This window comes from Mirounga leonina, unplaced genomic scaffold (assembly GCF_011800145.1).
Source record: "Mirounga leonina isolate KUSES-001 unplaced genomic scaffold, KU_Mleo_1.0 Mir_174, whole genome shotgun sequence".
Classification (NCBI taxonomy): domain Eukaryota; kingdom Metazoa; phylum Chordata; class Mammalia; order Carnivora; family Phocidae; genus Mirounga; species Mirounga leonina.
Genome location: NW_023270451.1, coordinates 78,644,009 through 78,661,207, shown reverse-complemented (window position 1 = coordinate 78,661,207; position 17,199 = coordinate 78,644,009). Strand labels below are relative to the sequence as shown.

Below are 17,199 nucleotides of genomic sequence, written 5' to 3'. Positions count from 1 at the left end.
GCATTCAGGTGGATGGATCAGGCATCCCCGTCATCAACTTATCTATAATGGTTTTCATGACTTTGATTTTTTGAAGAGCCCAGGCCTGCTGACCAGTTAAATGGCCCACAGTCAGAATTTCTGCATTATTACAAGTTAAATATCTTGGTAAGTATACACTGTAGATGATGTGTAGATAATGCTCCTAGTACTTTCTCTGCCCTGGATCTGGAAGAAGTAATTTTTGCCCTGTCCCTTCTATTGAGGAATAACCTTTAGAAATCAAATACTCTGCAATGGGATTGCTCACTGGTACTGGAAGCACCACCTACAAGGAAAATAAAACAATTAGTTGGTTTTTTAATTGTTTCCTAGACCTTTCCATGGATAGAATTAGGAACTACATCATCTTTAAATTATAAGTTCATACTGAATACCTCCAATTCAAATCAAAACAAATTTCTTCCTCATCTTTCCCTGTTTTGTTTTTTATTATTATACTTCCCTTCTCTTAGTAGGAATCCTGGTTCCCCACAATATTGGTGAATTCACTCATTTGTCTCTTCTATAGTATATTACAAAGGTTTCAGGAGTACGACATGCACTGAAAACATTACCAGCAACCAATCTTCCAAGTGAACTTCATCCTCAATCTCATTGAGCCTCATCACAGTAACACTACTAAAATATAAAGACAAAGAGAAACTCTGAAAGACGACCAGACAAAAAAGACATCACTTCCAAAGAAGATTTACAAATGGCCAATAAGTGCCTGAAAAGATGCTTACCACCACCAGTCACTAAGGAAATGCAAATCAAAACCACAGTGAGGTTCTACTTCACATTTAACTAGGACGCTATACAGGGAGGAGGAGGAGGAGGAAAAAAAGTGTTGGTGAGGATGTAGAGAAATTGGAACCCTTCTACACTGCAGATGTAATATAAAATAGTACAGCTGCTGAGAAAAACAGCTTGACAGTGCCTTAAAAAATTAAACGTAGAGGGGCGCCTGAGTGGCTCAGTCGTTAAGCGTCTGCCTTCAGCTCAGGTCATGATCCCAGGGTCCTGGGATCGAGTCCCGCATCGGGCTCCCTGCTCAGCGGGAAGCCTGCCTCTCCCTCTCCCACTCCCGCTGCTTGTGTTCCTGCTCTCGCTATCTCTGTCTCTGTCAAATAAATAAATAAAATCTTAAAAAAAAAAATTAAACATAGAATTACCGTATGACCCAACAATTCCACCTCTAGGTATATGCCCCAAAGAATCGAAAACAGGAACTCAGATACTTGTAGGCCAATGTTCATTGCAGAATTATTCACAAGAGCCAAAATGTGAAAACATCTCAAATGTCCATCGACTGATGAATGGACATACAAATGTGGTCTACCCATACAATGGGATATTATTTGGCCATAAAAAGGAATGAAGTTCTGATCCAGGCTACAACATGGATGAACCTGGAAAGCATTATGCTCAGTGAAAAAAAGCCAGACACAAAAAGAAGAATATGGGGTTTCTACGGAGCAAATTCATGCAGACAGAAACTAGATTAGAGGTTACTAGGGCCTGATAGGAGAGAGAGAGGTGAAAATTTTCCAGTCTGGTAAGTTTGAAGTCATAATTTATCTCTGTATACAATACTTTGATTCTAAGTAAGCTTGAGGATCTATCCACATGTTTAGTGGTAATTCCTGTTTCCTCTGATGTGAATCACCTAGATTAAATACTGCCATTTTTATTGGGTTTTCTTTCTTATTAAGCAATGAGAATTCTTTATTCCTTCTGGATCCCATTAGACAAGGTCAGCTATGCTACAGAAAATAAAACAGATTCTAAAATCTCAGTGGTTTAACCAGTGACCGCAGATTTCTCGCGACCACAGAGCACAATGTGGTGTGAGCAGCTTTCTTCAGAGGTTGTCCACCAAATTACGATCCAGTGAGCCAGGCTGCTTCCATATTATAATTCAGCAATCTATAACTTGTACATTCCGAGTTCATCACAGCATGGGAAAGAGAGTTGAAGGGTGTCTGCACGGAAAGCAGTTAACACAGCGTGAGACCGTTGTGCTCAGAAGGGCTGCTTGCAAGATGGGCCATTGGCTGCCATCTGGGGACTTGGCTGGTAAAGTTATCTGTGCAGATACCAACTTCTCCCAACTAAGAAGGATGGCTCACTTTGCCTAGACTGTTCATGCAAACACATAGTTTATGCTGAACACCAGATTTCCTTCTGGGCAACTACATTTTTAGTATGTCGTGGGCAGTGAGTGCCCATATGAACAGCCCCCAATAAAACCTTGGCCATTAAGCCCCTAAGGGGCTCCCGTGGCAGAAACACCGTACCCATGTTGCTACCTTTTTGCCGCTGGGGGAAGTGTGAGCTCTGTGTGACCCCTCCACGGAGGAGGAGAGCATAAGGACGCCTGCCTGTGGATTCCTTCAGACTCCACTTGTGTCTTTTCCCCTTGTGATCTGCCACTGAATAGTTACTGTATCACTAATAACTCTTAGCCCTGACGACAACTAGATGCATCTCCCGTGAATCCTTTCAGTGAATCTCCAAACGTGGGCGTATACTTGGGGACCCCCAACACAGTGCCACAGGATAATTTAAAAGGCAAGGCTTGGAATTGACTTAAATAATTTTTACACACTTCCCATTGTTCAGAACTTGGTTGTAGGTTCCCAACTCCATAACTGAGAATGACGCTGGGAATTGCGAAGCAGCCATGGGGATTTGGTGGCAGGAATGGCGTCTGTCACACCGATTCTTTATCATTGGTTTGCACTCCTCGTGTCTTTTCCTTTTCCTTTTTATGGTGTGTTTTGACGTAGAAGAGTTTCATGCAACCGGAATTACAGTTTTCTTTGTGGTTTGTGTTCTTCTGTGTCTCCACTTAAAAAAAAAATCCTTCCTCAAATAAATGCTTAAAAATAGTTTTCTTAATTTATTCTGGTAAAGTTTAAGTTTTACTTTTCATAATTAAAAGTAGACCTGAAATAGATTTTCATATGAGGGATGAAGTAGAGTTCCAGAACTAAGAGGGAGGGGCATATGTTTAGTGAAGAAATAGCTTGTAAAAAAAGATTCCAAGGGAAGAAAAGAACATGGCGCATACAAGGAAATAACTGAATGTGTGTGAGTGTGGCTGGGGCAGAGAGAGCCGGGGAGACTGGGCAGGGTGATGGTGGAGAGACGGCGGGGAGGGGCAAACATTACAGGACCTTGCAGCGCTATTACCTCACAGAAGAAAGGCAGCCAGGAGCAGAGACCATATGAGTGATGGTCTATGACTTGTAAGTTGAAGGGTAGAAGAGGCTGGGGAAAGGAGTACGGAGTAAAGAAGTCACTGAAACCCAGAAGGCAGAGAAGAATGTGGGGGCTTTGAGATTATCAAGGGAATCTTCATGTATCTCAGCTAAAGATGCATTTTCCTTCTGCGAGTGGAAAGAGAGGCCAGCAGAAGAGAGAACCAGCAAGCTAAGGATGCTGCAGTGATGTCCAGTCAGGCTGAGACTGGTGTAGGGATGGACTTCAACCCTGAGGGTCCTATTGCCCACTATCGTAAGGCTCCCATGCTGGCAAGAGTTCTGTGGCTCCACCAGAGGCAGGGCCTTTTTGGGGCTCGGACCAGGCCTCGTGAGTCCAGGGCAACTCAGTCTAACTACACTTTATGTGCAAAGAGGAGGCAGCTGTGCAGTGCTGTGGGTTAACTGTTGGCACAGAAGTACACAGATGTCTGGGAGGAGGCAACAGATAGCAGTATGAGTTGGAAATCCTCCATATTTGATCTAGAGACATTGTACCCATCGGAGACTTCTCCTTTTTCAGTGCGGCCAGTATTGATTGAATAATAGATCAGCCTCAGCCCATGTCCCAGGTCTTGTCGATACCAGTACATATAGTCATAGTTCTCTGTCTGGTGACATCTCAGAGTCACCTTCTTTCCTGTCCTCGCTATCTCGTATCTTGGACTCTGGGTGATTCCAGCATCCGTGTGTCCTGTAATAGAGAGTGACACAGACTAATGCTATCATCTTAGGAGGAAGGCTTGTGTTGAGGTCTTGGGAATTCCAGGGAAGAAAGCCCGCCTGTACTCACCTGCCTGTAGGAGACAAAGAGCCACACAGAAGAAGAGCCTGGTGGCCATTTCAGGTGAAAGGCAGAATCTCATGTCTTCTACTTTTGTTTTGGGGAAATAGAACTTGGGCTTCCAGTCACTCAGTGGCACCACTGTCCTTGACAAATGCTTGAGCTGCAGAGCTAACCTGCCACACCCCTTTCCCCACAAGAATGAATCATTTTAATATATACAAAGTTGAATGTCTCAGAAGGGGGAGAATTTGTTAGTTTGCTTTTTGAAGAAATCTTATAGGTATATATACTTCTCCTCTACCTTTTAGTAAGGAAACTTGTTCCTCCATGAATAATGATACAATTCCTTATTTGCATCCTGTTACAATTTTTTCATAATATTTCTGTAGACTAAGAAATACTATTATGATGGTCCTGGTTCTTTGGTGACTTTTCTGCTCAAAATTTGCCTCCAAATACCTTTTAGTTTTTCTCTTTGCCTTAACTCTGGATAATTGGATGTTCAGCCTACAGTGATTTTCTTGTTTAAAATAACCATGTCCAGAAAGTTTTCAAAGTCTCAAGGTCAGGGTCATTGGAATTTGAAGAATTATTTTATGTTGTCTCACAATGCCCTGACTGATGGGAACCCTGCCGTCTGTACTCAGGTCTTTATGTTCTCATGAGTCAGATTCCTCCCCTCTGTTTCAGACAAGGCTATGGAGCACCAGGCCGCATTAGTTCTATGATTCTGCTTTCCGTGAAAAAAGAGGAAGCTCATTAGCAAGGTGGATGAGATATTCATCCACCGGTTTACATGGAATTGTTTTGTCTCCATTCAGAAGGTCTTGCACCCACCCAATGGGTGAATATAGATTGAGCCATACATTTGCTCTAGTGTCACACTTACAGCTAGTCAATATCAGTCCACACTGTTATTTCCTAGGTAGGTCATATCTCAGTGTGAAGCTCCTCTATTTCTGTGGCTGCATTCTTGACATACTCTTCCTTGGTCATTCCTACAATCACACAGCAGTGAGAAAGGACGTGGAATCAGAAATCGGACACAAGGAGTGCCTCACAGAAAGGCTTGTGGCTGGGGCCTGGCATACCCAGGAAGTACTCTCCCCTTATGCACAGGACTTACTTGGTCCCAGGAGACTAAGAACCACACAACAAATAAGTCTGCTTCCCGTGGCTGGGTCACTACAAAAAAAAGGGGGATTTATTCAGCTAGGACTCGCATTCTTTGGGGTAGGGTACATGGGATCTCAGAGATCTGAGGATTGTTCTCACAATAAAGTATGATCTACCCAGAGTATCAATATCCTTAACGATACCTAATTTCTTTAGGGAGATAAGCATTTACCAGGAATATTTCTTTGTAAATTTATTTTTAAATTAATTATTGATTCACAAATTTGTCACAAAATTTACTAAAAACATAGACCTCATCTTGAAGCTTTGTCTGTTTTTGGTTTTGTTTTGTTTTGCTTTTTTTTTTTTTTGCACTGGTGTTTCCCAAACACCTGGAATACTTCCTACACATGGTGAAGAGTGAAGGGTGGGCTGGCCATAAAGTCAATGACGAATAACTTCAGGCCTTTCTCATTTGCACAGGACCTTTCCAAGACTTAAAAGATTTTTTTCTATTGTCTTTTTCAAATAGCACCCTAAAATTTATAAGGTTTAGGCTCCATAAAACCTGGATATGCTCTGCATGTGTATTCAATAAATGTTTGTTGAATTAATGAAGAAAATTCAGGCAGACTCTACTTTTGTAAACATAACCCTGGTCTGTTCAGTTACAAATAGGTTTGGAGCATTAAGGGAGCAGAGACCCATAGGAGTCTGTTGGGGATTCAAAATAAACCAAAACAAACTGGGAAAAGATTCATTCATATATGTTATTATAAGACTTGGAGAGGATGGGGGCGCCTGGGTGGCTCAGTCGTTAAGCGTCTGCCTTCGGCTCAGGTCATGATCCCAGGGTCCTGGGATCGAGCCCCGCATCGGGCTCCCTGCTCGGCGGGAAGCCTGCTTCTCCCTCTCCCACTCCCCCTGCTTGTGTTCCCTCTCTCACTGTGTCTCTCTCTGTCAAATAAAAAAAAAAAAAAAAAAAAGACTTGGAGAGGATGGATGGCAATATGAATGAAGGAAAAATCACGGTCTCTTCCAAAGGGAAGGGTCTTCCAATGGTCACCTTATTCCATAGCTGTCAGAGAGCAGAAGGGAAGAGGGAAGAGGGAAGGAAAGAATCAGGAAAAAGGAGCAATATTGAGGATATGCAGGGGCATCAGGAGATGGAGTCCATTGGGACCTTCTGAGAAGCCTATGAAATGCCTCCTTGAATTGTCCCCCTGAATGCAGATCCTGGAGGTTTCATGTCTTGGCTCCTGTCCCGCCAGGAGCATTAGCATGCCTGCAGCTAGACCTATGATATCACAGACAGCCCTGGGGCAGAAAGCCCAGGGATCAGGGCATGTGTGTGAGGGGCACGCCGTCAGCACGAGGTGAACGGAGGCAGACTTGCATGAAAATACTGTCCACAGGGCGCCTGGGTGGCTCAGTTGGTTAAGCGACTGCCTTCGGCTCAGGTCATGATCCTGGAGTCTCAGGATCGAGTCCCGCATCGGGCTCCCTGCTCAGCGGGGAGTCTGCTTCTCCCTCTCCCACTCCCCGTTTGTGTTCCCTCTCTCGCTGTGTCTTTCTCTGTCAAATAAATAAATAAAATCTTTAAAAAGAAAAAAAAAAGAAAATACTGTCCACAGCAGTGGACGGTGAAATCAGAGGCGGGACAGAAGGCCCTAGAGGCTCTACCATGATGAACTCTTTTGAATAAAACTGTACCTTCCTTTATCAGATCTTCTGTGTGATCAGCTGCAATGTTCTGGAAGCACAGCACCTTCTTGCATATCAGACTTAATATCAAACAAAGAGTGCTGTCATAGGCCTCATTTTCTCATTCCCATAAGAGGCAACCGTTTGCAGTTAATTCACATAATACATTATCAGATGACCGTATTTACATTTCAGATGACTTCGTGTCTGGAACATAGGTGAGTCAGGCAAAAGTAATCCATGCCTGCCTTTGATCCCAGAATTGCACCCAGTAAATAATTGTGCTAGGCCAGAGCTTTATCAGAGTTAACAAGGGAACCAAGATTTCTTGGGCCTAATCTTTGTGTTAGGCAGTTTGTTTTATTTTTCTTGCATAAAATCTCTGCAAGACACATATTATTGGCCTTAGTTTACGAGTGGGAAAGCCCAGTCAAATATTTCCCAGGTCACCAGTCCGAGGCAGGTCCGAATATGAACAGATGGAAATCTCAGAAGTCCTCTTTCGGCAGGTAGCCTCCCTGAGCAAATGACTGTGTCAGGGCCCGTGTTTCTGGAAGGCACTTTTGAGTCAGTGTTCCAATTGTGAAGATGCCTTTCTCTACCAAAATGTGGAAGGGGGTAGCAGTTAGGTCGGCGTGCGTCCCATATCTGTGAGCTGCGCCTCCTTCAGCAAATCATCTACATTGTAACAAAGGGTGTTTTCACCTGCAGCGTGGATAAATTGTTTGATTTCACGTGGGGGCCCGAGAGAATTAATCGAAATAATGTACTTAAGTATATGGCACAGAGAAAATGAGCCATAAATAAGGGAATTTTCTGTAAGTTCCCAGAAAAGGAATAGAATTAAAACCGTGTGTGTTCACTCATAAGCTTGCACCTGCCACGAGAAAATGACTATGTTGCACCACGTACTTAGCTGTGGCTCTCTGCTGTTTTCTGCACTTATCGGCCTGGGCAGAAGTAGCAATTTCAGCTTTTCTGATGGAAAGTGCTAGATGTGAGAGCGGACTGCAGCCTCTGCAGACCCTCCCTCCTCCAGAACGTCCAACGGTTTAGAAGCATAGTTCCCGTATTAACTCCCATTCTGCTTGAGATCCCCAGGGGGCTCCTGTTTCCTTGGCTGAATCTCCGGTAGACTGGAAACCCCCTAGTCCCTCAGCTCTTGCACTGGGGGATACCCTGGCCCCACCCTAATGGAACAGTGACTGGACAGACACACATTCTCTGGCTTGCAGCTAGTTCTAGAAGTGGGCAGGCAATAGGTATGGTAGCCCGACAACGTGATGTATGACCTCCCCACCACGGATCAGCCAATCCCGAGATGGAAGACACAGTGGTCTGCAACATCTTGTTGGTCAAGGCCCAGGAAACCCATGCAATTTTAGGGAAATGTTAATTTCAGAGGCATGGAGACCCGGATTTGACTCCTGCCTCTGAGACTTTAGGAAATAAATCTTTGGAAAGTCCATGAGCTACTGTTCCGTATCTATAATATGGCATACTGAGAGCTTCCTCATCTGTAAAATGGACATGCTATTGTCTATCTTTCATTAAAACACATCTTGCACACCTACACTCTAGCACAGCGCAGGGGCCTCCTGCCATTTGCTAGGAATTGCGAGAATATTCAGTGAATCTGGGCCCCAAATGTTCAGGAGTGCCCTGGCTGAGCTCAGCAAAGCAGAGTATTAGAAAAAAACCTGGAAGCATCTCTGGAACTTGGCTGAGGCCCCCTTCCCTCGCCCTCTTTTTTTTTTTTTTTAAGGATTTTATTTATTTATTTGAGAGAGAGAGAATGAGAGAGCACATGAGAGGGGGGAGGGTCAGAGGGAGAAGCAGGCTCCCCGCCGAGGAGGGAGCCTGATGCGGGACTCGATCCTGGGACTCCAGGATCATGACCTGAGCCGAAGGCAGTCGCTTAACCAACTGAGCCACCCAGGCGCCCTTTCCTCGCCCTCTTACAGCCTCAGCTGGGACAGGGAAGTTTGAGTACAGAAAGCCAGTCACGCTGCAGGGCCGTGCCTAGCTGCTGGCGCAGAGATATAGGGCTGAGTCTCCCAGCGCCAGCGAGTCCAGGTCCAGCTGGGAGCTGTAGTTACTGAACTGCTGAGCTGAGAACCGCTCTGGGATGTCTCCTTTGTCTCTCTGCTCTTGTTCCTAATACTCAATGAGGAACCGGGGGCCCTGGCCCGAGGCCTGCTGGTATCATCTCACACTGCTATGCCCAGTGATAGGATGGCATTTCAGAATGGCCTTCCCCCCGCGGCCTTGGATTAGGTGTCTGGGGGTCTGGGTGACTTCAGCACCCACTGGACCTGTAGAGGGAGGACATAGCCGCTGATGACCTGGTCTAGGAAGGAATTTGAGATTCCAGCAGCAGTTCAAGGGATGGCCCACCTGAGCTCAGGACTCACCTGCCCCCAGGAGACAGAGGGCCATCCTGGACGGTGGAATCAGAGGCGGGACAGAGGCCCTAGAGGCTCTACCCTAGAGGTCCTGTCCTGCCTGAGGCTGTCTCCCAGCTCCAGCGGAGCAGAGCAGCTGGGTGCCCCTGGAAGCCTCAGGCAGGACAGGACCGCGCATCTTCCGACTCAGGGCTCTGGTCTTCCTCCCTTATCTCTGTTCGGAGGGCTTGCCTGTGACGTCACCGTTCTGATGTCACTGTTCTTGTCGGCTCCCGCAGGCCCCCTGCACCCCCTGGGCAGGCTCAGCTGCTGCAGGCCCTCCTCCAGTCTGTCCAGGCGCCTGCTGGGCAGCCGGGGCTGGCCGTCCTGAGCTGGGTGGCCATCCGCCACACCTCCTCTGTTTTCCTCTGTTTTTCTCTGCTCCTGGCTCAGGTTACTCAGGCTGCCCCACGGAAGCCTCATTACACTCTGCACCAATGTAGGCTCCCAAGAGAGGCCCTCACACCAAGAAAGGTGGAGTTCATAGCTCCCTGTTGTGGCAAACACACCTGAGCATCAGTTAATGTGAGAAGACTGTGATCGGCCCTTCAGGCACCAGCACTGACTCTGATCAACAATCTCCCTGATGCCAGGACCAAAGCAAGACTGCTTCTCCTTAACCCTCTCTCTCCTAGACACAGCGGCCCGCGGCCCGCTCAGTGGGTCCACAGCGCCCTCAAGTGGCCCAAGCAGGCCAGGTACAGACTTGGGCGCCAGGATCCAGCAGGGCCCCGCTCTGGGTGATTGGATGTCCACCTGTGTCTAGCTCACCCTTTGCACGTGTTCACGAGGGAAGCACGAAGCAAACATTGTTCCAAGAAAAGAATACATATTCTAAATCTCATCAATTAGTGTTCTAGGAAAGGGGATACCAGCCAGTCATTAGAAGCCCGCTGCCCCAGGGAAGGGAAAGGACACTGGGCAAAGTGCTCTCTTTAACCAAAGGTAATTCCTGGAAGAGGCTGACCGTGGAGTTCTAGCAGCCAAAAAATGTAAGCAGCTGGGGAAATAAACCCATCAATCTCACGAAGAGGGAACTACACATGTAATACATATATGTGCATATATAATATATATTAATACCCTGTTCATATATGTGTGTGTATAATATGTATAGTAATACCCTGTTCACATCTTTTGCTTTTTCTTATTGAATTGTCATTTTTATTATTGATTTGTAGGAATTCTTTATATGATGGATACCTGCCCTCTCTCAGATAGCCATCCATCTTAATATCTTTTGATGAACAGAACTTTTAATTTCTGATAAAGAACAATGTACTTTTTCAAGATGAGAACATTCCTTGTCCTCCTTAAGAAATCTTTGCCCACTTCAAGGTGAGGAAGGGAATTTGCTATGCTTTCTTTCAGAAGCTTTATCGCTCAGAAGCTGTGCAGATCTTTGAGAATGTTGATCCACCTCATAATACTTTTTTTTTTTTTAAAGATTTTATTTATTTATTTGACAGAGAGATAGACAAATAAATTTGTCTCTCTATAGACAAATAATAGAGAGAGCACAAGCAGAGGGAGTGGCAGAGGGAGAGGGAGAAGCAGGCTCTGCACTGAGCAGGGAACTCGATGCGGGACTCTATCCCAGGACCCTGAGATCGTGACCTGAGCCGAAGGCAGACGCTTAACCGTCTGAGCCACCCAGGCGCCCCTCATAATACTTTTTTATGTCAAGGGTCTGCAAACTTTCTCTGTAAGGGGCAGATAGTACATGGTTTCAGTGTTGAGCACGAGGCAGTCTCTGTCCCCCCCAACTCAGCTCTGCCGCTGTAATGCAAAAGCAGTCAGACATAGTATGGATAGAAGAGAGCATGGCTGCGTTCCTACAAAATTTCCTTTATAGATACAGAAATCTGCATTTCATATAATTATCATATGTCACAAAATATCACTCTTTTTATTTTTTTAACCATTAAAAATGTAAAGAGGGGAGGAGGATGAGGGAAGGGGTAACAGGGCGATGGGTATTGAGGAGGGCGCGTGCTGTGATGACCCCTGGGTGTTATACTTAACTAATGAATCATTGAACACTACATCAAAAACTAATGACGTACTATAGAGTGGCTAACGGAACACAATAAAAAAATTAAAAAAATAATAAATGATAAAAAAAATGTAAAGACCATGATTAGCTTTGGGGCCATATAAAAGCAGGCAGAGGTCATGTTTGGGTCATGGGTCTTAGTTTGCCCACTCCTGATTGATGGAGTGAGGTGAGGACTGAGATTCATTCTTTTTCCATGTGGATATACAGTGCTTCCAGCACCACTTGTTGAAAAGACTATTTTCCTCTCTTTGTGCTACTTTTAGAGTTTGATCTAGGGACTACCATATGCATCGTTAGTTTATCATAGTCTACCTGCAAAAAATGTTCTGTTAACTGTAGTTTTTTATACATGCCCTTTATTAGGGGAAGGAAGTTACTTCCAATTGCTCCTTATTTGCTAAGCGTGTTTCTCAGCAACAGATGTTGGATTTCTCAACTGTTTTTTGAGCATCTATAGAGATGATCGTATTTTTTTTCTTTTTTCAGTATTTGATATAGTAAATTATATGGATAGTTTTTTAAATGTTAAACTGACTGCACATTACTGAGATAAACTCCACTTGGTGACAATGTGTTATCCTTTTTAGATGTTGTTGCATTCCATATATTAAAATTTAAAAGGATTATTAATCTGTGTTCACGAGGGCTATTGGTCTGTAGTTCTCTTGCAGTATTTTTGTCTGATTTTGGTATCCTAGCAGAGCTGGCCTCAGGATGAGTGGGGGATGACTCCCTATCCTTCAGTTTTCCCCCCATGTATGACTTGACTCCCTATCCTTCAGTTTTCCCCCCATGTATGACTTCAGTAGCATCCTATCAGTTTTTTGGTTTTTTTTAAAGATTTTATTTATTTGACAGAGAGAGACAGTGAGAGCAGGAACACAAGCAGGGGGAGTGGGAGAGGGAGAAGCAGGCTTCCCGCAGAGCAGGGAGCCCGATGTGGGGCTCGATCCCAGGACCCTGGGATCATGACCTGAGCTGAAGGCAGACGCTTAACGACTGAGCCACCCAGGCGCCCCCTATCAGTTTTGATATATTTTCATTTTTATGCTGTTAAAAACACTTTATAATTTCCCTTTGGATTTATTCTTTGCCCCATGGTCAAGAACATACTTTGTATGACTTAGATGCTTTTAAATGTCTTAATTCTTATTTCAGGCCCAGAGTTTGTAGTCCGTCTGGGTACATGATCACGTGCAGCTGAAAAGAACACGTAGCCTGCCGCTCTTGTGTGAAGTATTCTATTAACGTCAGTTAGGTCAAGTTAATCGACAGTGTTGTTCATGTTTTCTGTGGCCTCACTGACTCGTGCGTGTGTGTTAACTTGTTCAATCAATTACCAAGAAGTATCAAAATAATGGTTTTAATTGTGGATTTGCTTAGTCCTCCTTGCAGTCCTACCCATTTTGCTTTAGTATTTGGAAGCTCTGTTTTTAGAAGCATAAATATTTATGACTGTTATGTCTTCTTAGGAGAGGCTCCTTTGTCATTAGGATATGACTTTCTTTATCCCAGAAGATATTCTCTGTGCTGAAATTTACTTTGTCTGATATTACTATTTCTCTCTGGCTTTCTTTTGATTAGTAGCTGGTATGGTACACCTTTTCCATCCTTTTACCTTTTACATTCTGAGTACAGTGCATTTCAGGAAGGTAGCACATTATTTTTTTACTCAATGGCACAATCTCTGTTTTTTAATTAAGGCATTTAGACTATCTGTGATGTGGTTATTGATCTGGTTACGTTCATGTCTACCATGCTGCTATTGGTTTTTTATTAGTCCTGTCTCTTCTTCATTCTTTTATTCTTTTTTAAACATCTTCTTATAGATTAATTGGGCATTTTAATAATAATTCCCTGTTAACTTTTTTGTTGGCTTATTAGCTATAACTCTGTTTTTATTATTTTAGTGGTGGCTCTTGGGTTTGTGCTGTAGAGCTCTGCTTTCGTATAGTCTACCTTCAAGGGCTGTTCACCAGTTTACATAGATTATGAAAACCTTACAGTGATATGACACTCATCCATTATGCCCTCCCTGTCTTTATGTGACTGTTGTTATACATTTTACTTTTACATATATTATAAACCCCACACTATGTTGGAATTACTTTGGCATAAACAGCCGATTGTCCTTTAAAGACATTTAAATTTTTAAAAACTTGCCGTTGGGTCACTATGCTTTGGGTTACTTGAAGTTCCCCCATCTCACTGACGCCCCTTTCTCCCTCAGTTTCATTATGAATCATTTACTATTACACTTTCGAGATCATTCATCTTCTCTTCCTTAATGTCTAATTTGCTATTAATTCCATCCATTGTATTTTTCATCACAGAAATATATTTTTATCTCCAGAAGTTTTATTTGGATCTCTAGTTAACTTTGAACAGGTAGGATACAGTTATAGCAACTATTTTCATACTTTTGTCTGTCAGTTTGTCATATTGGGATTTGTTTCTGTTCGTTGATTTTTCTCTCCATGATGGGCCGTATTTCCCTGTCTCTTTGCATGCCTATAATCTTTGATTAGATGCCAAACATTGTGTATTTTACATTTTTAGGTGCTAGATGTTTCTGTTACTTCCACTATATTCTTCTCTTTGTTCCGTGATTCCATTACTTTACTTGGAAACAAAAAGCAAACATTCCTAGCAGGCGTATTCTCTTGGAGAACTGGATGAGCTGTTTCTAAACATATATGAAAAATACAAAGAGTCAAGAGTGGTGAAGAACTCTTAATAAAATGGAACAAAGCTGCTGGAAATTAGACTGCCAGATATCAAGAACTATCATAGCTATAGTAAACAAGACAGTGTGGTATTTGTGCAAGAACTCACAAGATAGACCTACGTAACAGATGAGAGACATAAGAAAACAGACCCAACATAAGCAATGGCTGATTTCAGACAAAAGTGATATTACACAGTGGTGAGGAGAGTATTCTTCAACAAATAGCATTGGGTCAGTTGGAAAACCATACGAAAAAACATAACCTGACTCCTTCCCCCTTTCATATACAAAAATTAATTCCACTTGGACTGCAGATCTAAATGTAAAAGGGGTAAAATATAAATAAGTTAGAAGGAAATATAAGGAAACATGATCATTTTGAAGTAAGCAAAGATTTCCTAGACACCAGAATACAAAATGCAAACCAAAAAGGGGGAAAAAAGGAATGCTTTTGGATTAAGAATTTCTGTGTATCAAAAGCTACCATTAAGAGAGTGGAAGAGTGACCCACAGAGTAGGCATGTGTGCGTGCGTGTGTGAGCATGAGCCTGTGTGCTGTGCGTGTGCACGTGTGCGTGCACGTGCACCAGCTGGAACCCTCCTATACCTCTGGTGGGAGTGTCAATGGGCATAACTACTTTGGAAATGTCAGAGTCCCAAATGGCTGATGCAAGTGTCGTTCAGGTCTCCTTTGAATCACTTCCTTTTAACCCCTTCTCAAGGGGAGGTGTATTTTATATGGACCTGGGTTAATGTGCATGGTAGTAGCTGGCAGTTGCTCTGGATAATTGATTTCAGTGGCAATTGCTGCTGAGGATCCTAATTTATTTATCTTTATGGCTGGTAGCTACGTATGGCCTTAGCAGTGTTCTCTATTGGCTGGCCCACCCCTGGGCATATAGCGTGGTCTGAATTAGTGACACTGAGTAACAGGAGTTTATTATAAATGTGCTGAAACTTCATAGTTTTACAAGAGAATATGTCACGATACCTGGGACTAAGCTCTGATATTCCATCCCAATTGTAGAATCTTGAGCTGTATAAACGAATCCAAGAAGCACATAAGCCAAAATTATTATAACCCAATAGATGTTCTGGTATTTTGAAGGTTATTTCCTGACCTTTTACTATCAGAAGAACAGCTGAAGTCCCAAATGCACTTATTACCCCTGATGAGGAAGAACAGGGCAACTCCTTTGTTCAGAGATCCTGTGAGCTAGAAGTGAGCACATGAGGTTTGTGAAGAGCAAGGAGGTGACCGTGCCCCACCGGGGTGGGACTGCTGTCACAGAGGTACACAGCCGAGTCCTCCTGCTCTGCACGCTGGATTTGCAGAGTGGAGCGGGTCCCCGAAGGCCTCTTGGCAGAGAACCAACCATTGGTCATCCCTGATTCGTCCAGGGCCTCATTGTTTTGGAAGTAAACCAAGAACTCCGGGCCTTGCCCCACAGTCTGTCAGTACCAATAAAGGACAACATGACCAGAAATTGGATCACCACTGAGAGGTACATCTTGGCCCCTCTTTGTGACCCGGTGCCTGGGGAACTGGGAGACTCTGGCTCCTGGTGACCTGTGGAGACAGAAGTCGGGCACAGTATGGAGGCAATGGATCGTACTCATGGCACATAATCGTTGCTCACACTCACACACACGCATTCACTGAAACTGCTCGGTGTTCCAAAGACTCACCTTCCCCCGGGAGACAGAGGGTCACACAGCAGAGGAGCCTGGGGTCCGTGGTGGAGTCAGGGCTGGGCTGGGCTGTTCACCAGATGGAGGTTCTCGTGAGCATGAGCAGAGGAGGAGGGCGGTCGCTCCCTGTCTGCACAAGGCTGTTCTCACAGTGACATCACTGAGCCTCAGGATTATCTGCTATTAATTAATTAAATCTAAGCTGCCAGACCCTCTGAGATGCACCATTCTGTTTGAACCATTAAGGAAGAAAAAAGGGATTGCCACTCATACTCAGAAGTGTTAAAAGGTAAAACATCGTGAGGCATAGAATGAATGGAAACTGGTCATGGGAAAGTAACTTGATGTATACACGGGTTCTGTCAGGTTCACTGGCTGTCAGCGCTCTGAGCCATGATGCTCGGCCGCCCCCCACTCCGCATCTGGCTGGTCTTCCCCATCTCTTTGTGACTTTCTCAGCTTGTGTGTCAACAGCACTTCCAACCTGAGGGATAGAATGCTGACCTTTCACCTCCCCCTGCGTGCTCCTATCTCAACCTCAGCCCTGAGTTGTTTGCCTGGTCACATCGGTGGTTTGGGCACAGGACACGTGCGGGTGTGGGGAGGGGCAGTCATATCTGTGTCCTGAAAGCAGTTTGAAGCACCGTTCAGAGCTATAAGGGATGGGACAATGCCTCTGGCAGCTATTGATCTAAGTTGGGATCTTCCATTAATTCTGGAGCTTAAAAACAGAATTCCTCCTATCAATTCATTCATCTCCATACTGCTTTTTGTCCTCAGCTCCTTATCATGGTGCCTCTGGTTTCTAAGTCACTTCTAAAATAAATAAGGGGCACCTGAGTGGTTCAGTCGGTTGAGTGTCTGACTCTGGATTTCGGCTCAGGTCATGATCTCAGGGTCGTGGGATCGAGTCTGCTTGGGCTCCTCACTCAGCGTGGGGGGTAGGGGGCTCAGCTTGAAGACTCTCTTCCTCTGTCCCTTCCCCCAGTCATGCACGGTCTCTCTTACTCTCTCTCTCAAATAAATAAATAAATCTTTAAAAATAAAAAATAATAAAATAAATAAATGCTCCAAACCTCCCCCTGAGAAGGAGTCAGACTGTTTCACCCTTATCATCCTGATGAAAGGTATGCAATAAAGATGGGGAGGCTGGTAAACTGATCCTTGGGGCCCCTAACAGGCTGCATTATGAATAGATTGTTCATTTGCTTTCCTGGCATAACTTTCAAAACCTTATTGGTGGCCCCCCTCCTCTGAGGAACAAAACCAAAGTCCTCCCAGACCAAGACAAGATGACTCCGAGATGCGATGTGGGGAGACTGGCCGGCTTTAGGCCCCTGTGAGTGTCCTCCAGTGCTGAATGATTTATTAGGGGCCCACCA

At 44.3% G+C, this 17,199-nt stretch overlaps 1 gene segment (V, D, J or C); it reads right to left on the bottom strand.

Moving 5' to 3' along the window:
• Positions 1-3,182: 3,182 nt before the first annotated feature.
• On the bottom strand, positions 3,183-4,153 carry LOC118021184. The segment is given in 2 exon segments: positions 3,183-3,981; positions 4,081-4,153. Coding segments are annotated over 2 exon segments (366 nt in total).
• Between the last annotated feature and the right edge of the window lie 13,046 nt (positions 4,154-17,199).